Here is a 6,899-nt window from a genome sequence, read left to right as displayed (position 1 = left end):
GAGTCCACATTTAACTCTCCTATTCGTTTGCACTATTGCTCTTGTGGTTTTAATTTTTATGAGGTTTTTATGCACAGCTCCTCTTCTGTTTACCTTTTTAAATAATTTCAATGGTCGGGGGGCAGACACCGTCACTATAGGATTTTCACTAAGTAACTCCTGAAATGGAGGAGCAGAGAAGTGTGTTAGACTGCGACTCTGCGTAGGGTTTTGGGTGGGTAACTGCTGAAAAAGAAGGGCAGAGAAGTGTGTTAAACTGCGACTCTGCCTCCTGGTCTCAACTCTGGGTTGTCATGGATTTGGTCCACTAATAAACTTGGCCAGATTTCTAGAAATGAGAGTTGCTCCTTCCCAAGTGGGACGGATGCCGTCTCTCCGGATCAGACCAGGTCTTCCCCAGAAAGTCTGCCAATGATCTACAAAGCCCACATCGTTTGCTGGACACCACCTTGACAACCAGCGGCGGAATGACGACATGCGGCTATACATGTCATCACTGGTCAGATTTGGCAGGGGTCCAGAGAAAACTCAAAAAAAAAAAAAAAAAATCAAACTGTTACCATCTTTTTACTGTACTGGGTTCTATGAAAGCAACTGCTCACTTCAGGCCGCTTATTACATCACAGCCAACGGCCATCGTTTAACTGTGATATAGCAAGCGATGAGGGACAGGTACTGATCGGGGACCAGGTACTGATCGGGGACCAGGTACTCACTCTCAGCGATGGCTCCCAGGTCGATGTTGCCGTGTTCGTCTTTAACCGTCACCGCCAGGACAAACGGATTTTCACTTCCCTCCTCCTCTAGTTTGGTCTGCAGCAACACAACAGACAGACATCAGGTCAGTGAAGGCATCACGGCTGCACAGGCAGGTCAGTGAAGGCATCACGGCTGCACAGGCAGGTCAGTGAAGGCATCACGGCTGCACAGGCAGGTCAGTGAAGGCATCACGGCTGCACAGGTGAGTCAGCAGTCTTACCTGAGCGGATCTGTGTGCGTCGGAGCTCTCGAGACGAATCCCGTACGAGTGTTCGACCTCTGTGACGGACAAATGACGTTAGTATGACATCATCACGTGGCAGCTTTCCTGTCTGGTGCGTTTGACTGACAGGGGGCGGATCCCGCTTACGTACCGACACGTGCGCTGCTGAGGACGTTGAGGACGCTGGTCTGCGGTCTCTTGCCGCCCCTCCTGGACTCCAGCTCCCCCAGCAGTTGGGCTTCGTCCACGATGTTCAGGATCTTCCCCAGAGCCTCGTTCCCCAGAGTCTCCATGACGGCGGCGAACAGCACCTGACGCAGGTCAAACAGACACCGTCACACACGCTGCTGACACACAGGCTGTTTACCAGACCACAACAGAACCAGTTCCATTATCACACGAGACTTCATCACGTCGGACACGTCGGCTGAAACAGCAGCAGACAGACAGGAAGTGACATCACAGCAACATGACGAGGATGCGACGCAGCAACAGATCGAGTTTTACGCAGCGGTTCCTGTTTCTTTGGTTTTATCGACGGCTGTGATTAAGAGCGAACACTCGCAGCAGCAGGGAGAGAAGAGAAAGTTCTGGCTCTCACGCAGACCGGCGCCCGGTCTGGTTGATGGCGGCCGAGCGGCAGGACCTGCCTTTAAGGGCTCTGGTGCTCTTCATGTTGTTACTACAAGTCACTGTGATCTCACTCACACCACGGTCTACTCGCTCTTTGGTCGCCAGGACAACCAGGCACTGGTCGTCAAGGCTGGAAACGCATAAACCTCCCAGATATGTAACCCTGAAACAAACTGGGAAGTGGGCGGTTAAAGTCCTGGAGGCGTCTTCAGCGGGACTCGGACCACGTGTTTTCATTCTGTTGACTGAGCTCAGGGCTGGGAGGGAGACCCGGGTCTCAGTCTGACTCTTTATAGTCTCTAAACTGTCTGAAGCTGAATCTGCGGAGCGACCAGACTCCTTTACGTTGAGTCTGAAAACACAAAGTAAAACTTTTCATTTCGCGAGAAGAAAAGTGAATCCGACACTTTCAAAATGAAAAAAACCCGATACGGACCGGGTCCCCGGGTCTCCGGGTCTCCGGGTCCCCGGGTCCCGCCGCCCCCCTGCTCACCATCTTGTCCCGGCTGTCGGCCTGCGCTCCGCCCGGCGGAGGCGGCTCCTCTGCGGTCCGGGGCTGCCGGTCCTCCCGCACCAGCTTCTGCAGCTCCGCCACGGCGGCGTGGACCAGAGACTCCATGACGGCGGCCAGCCGGGTGTGCAGGGGGGGGCTCATGCTGACGGCTCCCGCCCCGCGGGGAACATCGGCGGGACTCACTTGGTTCCAGGAGCAGAAACGAGTGAAAGCTGCGCTGGCTGACGGCAGGACGCAGCGGAGAGGGAGAGCCTCCGCTTCCGGTTCCGGGTCGAGCAGGAAGCGGTTCCCGGTCACGTCCAAGGGGGTGAGCCTGAGATCGGACAGTGAAGCCGACCAAAGCCTGCAGGCCCAAAAATGACGTCAAAACCCCGTGACACCCCGTCGCACGTGAGAGATGTGACCGTATTGCTTAGATTATAAACTCTCAGCAATCTAAAAAACGCTGCCTTGGTGTTTCACAGCTGAGCCTCGTAGGTGGGCTGATTAATCAGTGACAAACACGCTGAGCCACGAGACTTTATGTACCAGAATTACGGTGTTTCTGCCGTTGCTTTACGTCATTAAACCACGGTTACGCAGCGCGATCATGCGCAGTAGACGCTGGTGCCAACAGGAAGTAGCCCTGTAGTGGTTTTGTTTTGGTCCGGAAGTGGCTTCACTGCTCTCCATTCAAACCAGTCAGATACTGTCTGTGGTCACAACACGCAGCTGATTTAGTGATGGCTATAAACAAATGGCGCAGATGGACTTTTATTAGTTCTTTTGGAAGGATATTGGAAATATTTTGTTCCAAGCACAGAGAGGAAAGCATCCAACGATCACACTGATTCCGCAGCTGGCAAAGTTAAAAGATTATTAGATAACTTGAGACCAATCACACCGCTTAATTCTGATTATAAAAGTCTTTCCGGAGCTGTTGCGGCCACGCTGAAGAATAATTAGTGAGACTCAATCCGGATTTTTGAAGAGAAGATCAACATAAATATATTTGACTACAGGAAGTGGATTTGTGTTATTTTTAGATTTCTATAAAGCATTTGATTCTGTTTCTTTCTGAAAACGCTGCATTACTTGGGTTTGGAGAGAGGTTCATAAATGTGAATGCTGTATAATAATAACGTATAATCCACAGTTCTGCAGCTGCAGGACACGGCGGCTCAGCATTATTGTCTATAATCTATTCTGGTCAAAAACATTAGTATTGAAGGTTTAAATGTGATGGGAAGACAACTGGAGATGACTCAACTTTGACAGTTTTCTAAGGCCTCAGGCTAAAAGCTGAACGTAGATAAATGTGAAATGATCACCTTACGTGGTTTTCCTCTGCAGTCACTATATAATATACAAATTAAGAAAGAGGTTAAATACTTGGGAATCGTTTTCTCCAAAGAGAGAAGAAGAACTGACAATATGAAAATGTGGAATCACAGTCTTTGGAAGGGTTCAGCTTTTTGTCCGGACTCACCCCCCCCCCCGGCCTTTTCTTTCCCCGTATCAGCGAGTTCGATCAAAGCAGTGAATAAAATCACTTTTAATTTCATATGGAGAAATAGATTATATAAGGAAGACTGTGAAGATGGCGGGATGAATGTGGCTGATTTTGATATCATGAACGATGTTTTGAACTTGAAATGGTTAAACTCCTTCCTTGAAAATAGAAAATCTTTTTGCTTTATTGTCTCCAATGCTGTCTTTCAAAAAATGGGTGGAATAGATTTTTTTCTCCGGTGTGATTATGATTGCAGCTCAATACCCGTTAAACCCTCTGCTTTCCACCAGCAAGTCCTTCTCTACTGGAAGCTAATATATAAACACAACTTCACACCTGACAACGCACCTGCTGCATTTTGGTTAATAGAAAATCTTTGAGGAGTTTGGGCAGCTGATAATGGAAATGTGTTGAGTGACCTGCCAGGCCCTTTCAGATCAGTGGATAAAGAAAGTCTGCTGTACCGGGGTGAGGAAGCTTTGACTTTTGTGTTGATAAATGTACCAGCAGAGTGGAATGTTGTCCAAACCCAGTAAGTAGGACCTATGTTTTCAGGGACTTTGGAGTTGAAGAGGTGAAAAAAATAAGAAAAAATGATATTTTATTTCCACTTCCTCCCAAAGTAAAAGAAGTGAACTTCAAACTTTTAAATGAGATAAACCCAACTAACGAATCTTTGAGAGTGAGATTTAACGTTGATGTAAATAGCTGTGTCTTCTGTGAAAGGGAACGCATGTTTTTTATTGTGAATTTGTGCCGTCCTTCAGGTGTGACGCGTGCGGCCGGCTACAGTCCATCAGGACGGAGTCTTCACCACCGACAGTAGAGTCGGTTACATTTGGTTTGTTTGTTGTGATGCTGCTGGGGAAATCTTTTCAACATAAATGTGGATTCTTTAAGACTAAACCTGCTTGAACCACTGGAAGAACGAGATAAAATGTTTGAATAAGTCACTGAAACTTGTACAAAACAAGAAAGCACTAAAATTGGTTTCATTATTAAGCAGATTCATGTTAATTGGAGGTAGCCCTATCTTTATTTTATTTATTTACTTTTTTACCAGTTCTGTTATTTATTTATTGTCTTATTTGCCCCATCATTTGATGTCTGCTTTGTTCTTAGCTTTATCTGATGTAAAGGATGTAAGGACAGATAAAAATCCACGCGTCTGAAGTTCCTGTTTTATTCTGAACTTCTGTCAGAAACACGAACTAAAAGCTCTTTGCTGTTAAAATATTTGGCACTTGAGAAAGAAACATCGTTGTCTCTTGTGTGTTTAGTAGCACCGAGAACTGTAAACATCACATTTTATAAAACAACACAAAAGAGGGCGAGGATATAATTCTCAGGAAAGTGAAAACCAAACCCAAACAGCGATGAGGGATCTAAAGTCAGTCCCCTTAAAAAGAGCTGGGAGATCTGATGCGTGCCTCCACTTTTAACCACATCGATTATATGTGAGAGGGAAAAGCAGCAAGCGAAGGCTCCCCAGATTAAAGCTGCGGAGGGACGTACAACGTGTGATAGTAGCTAGCCTAGCAGCAGGCGATGTTAAAGCTGTATAGGCCGTGGGCAGGAAGAGACCTTTTAAGACGGGGTGCTGCTGAAGAGGGTCAAGATTCATGAGCTAGGAGTCTGAAAGACCCTCTGAGGGGCTCTCAGTGCCAGAGATGTGGACATGTAGCTTCCTTCAGCGGCTGTCAAAGTTACATCACAGCAGAAATGTGGAGAGAATGAAAAAGGAAAGAACAGTATGTTGTGCAGTGGCAGGGGGGCCAGTCGGGGTCACAGTGAGGGCCAGAGATCCAGCCGAGCGACTTCAAATGGCGGCTCGGTTGTGATCAGCAGGAAAGGACTGCTGGCGTTCATGAAGCAATGTGGAGAGTTACACTAGTGGCAAACAACTGCTGCAGAAAAGCTTCAAGGGAATTAACCCAAAGGAATTATGGGAACTTCCTTAGAGTCAGCGCGGATCAGAGAGCAAGTGGAAGTCAAGAGGTGGAGAGGACGGAGACGATGATGGTGACGAGTGTTTTGTGTTTTCCATAATGCAGTGGAACGCTGGGAGTCCTCCTCGCCAGTCTGCCTGCCACCACGCCCCTCCACCCATCTCTCCCGGGCCCCCTCGGTTCCCTCGCCTCGACCTCATATGCCCCGCCTGCTCCTCGGCCCTCCGTCCCCCGGCGTCCCCCGGCGTCCCCCTCTCCCTCAGCCCCCCCTTTCCTTAATAAAACCTGTTAAAATCCGAGTGCTGCGTTTGGGTCCGTTCTGTCTAGTTCATAACAAGAGATTTGGAACCTGGTCCACAGAATGACAGCAATCCCTGTCCCCCACCGCGATGGAGCCGAAGCTGTGAATAATAAAGGAAAACATGTAGGTCGAGCAGTTTCAAAAGGTTCACAGCTCCAACAACGTAGGTGAGGTAAAGAGGAGCAGATGTCAAATATCAAGAAATGATATGAATGTTCAACTGGATTATTTGGACATGAGAAGAAAGTGCAGCTGCTACGTATATTTATACAGTGAGGAAAATAAGTATTTGAACACCCTGCTATTTTGCAAGTTCTCCCACTTAGAAATCATGGAGGGGTCTGAAATTGTCATCGTAGGTGCATGTCCACTGTGAGAGGCAGAATCTAAAAAAAAATAATCCAGAAATCACAATGTATGATTTTTTAACTATTTATTTGTATGATTCAGCTGCAAATAAGTATTTGAACACCTGAGAAAATCAATGTTAATATTTGGTACAGTAGCCTTTGTTTGCAATTACAGAGGTCAAACGTTTCCTGTAGTTTTTCACCAGGTTTGCACACACTGCAGGAGGGATTTTGGCCCACTCCTCCACACAGATCTTCTCTAGATCAGTCAGGTTTCTGGGCTGTCGCTGAGAAACACGGAGTTTGAGCTCCCTCCAAAGATTGGGTTCAGGTCTGGAGACTGGCTAGGCCACGCCAGAACCTCGATATGCTTCTTACAGAGCCACTCCTTGGTTATCCTGGCTGTGTGCTTCGGGTCATTGTCATGTTGGAAGACCCGGCCTCGACCCATCTTCAATGCTCTAACTGAGGGAAGGAGGTTGTTCCCCAAAATCTGGCAATACATGGCCCCGGTCATCCTCTCCTTAATACAGTGCAGTCGCCCTGTCCCATGTGCAGAAAAACACCCCCAAAGCATGATGCTACCACCCCCATGCTTCACAGTAGGGATGTGTTCTTGGGATGGTACTCATCATTCTTCTTCCTCCAAACACAGTTAGTGGAATTATGACCAAAAAG

The 6,899-nt window shown here is 47.7% G+C and overlaps 1 protein-coding gene across 1 annotated transcript in view; it reads right to left on the bottom strand.

The window, feature by feature from the left end:
- si:ch211-207i20.2 (uncharacterized protein LOC568537 homolog) overlaps positions 1-3,559 on the bottom strand; it is a 6,631-nt gene extending 3,072 nt beyond the window's left edge. Inside the window, exons 1-4 of the mRNA XM_046068108.1 lie at positions 2,109-3,559; positions 1,134-1,293; positions 980-1,038; positions 717-813 (exon numbers count right to left, since the gene is read on the bottom strand). Coding sequence (XP_045924064.1) covers positions 717-813; positions 980-1,038; positions 1,134-1,293; positions 2,109-2,270 — 478 coding nt within the window. The 5' untranslated portion in view covers positions 2,271-3,559. The remainder of the gene's footprint in view (positions 1-716; positions 814-979; positions 1,039-1,133; positions 1,294-2,108) is intronic.
- Positions 3,560-6,899: the final 3,340 nt, after the last annotated feature.

Source organism: Micropterus dolomieu, linkage group LG14 (assembly GCF_021292245.1).
Source record: "Micropterus dolomieu isolate WLL.071019.BEF.003 ecotype Adirondacks linkage group LG14, ASM2129224v1, whole genome shotgun sequence".
Taxonomy (NCBI): domain Eukaryota; kingdom Metazoa; phylum Chordata; class Actinopteri; order Centrarchiformes; family Centrarchidae; genus Micropterus; species Micropterus dolomieu.
This window is presented reverse-complemented; position numbering and strand designations above follow the sequence as displayed.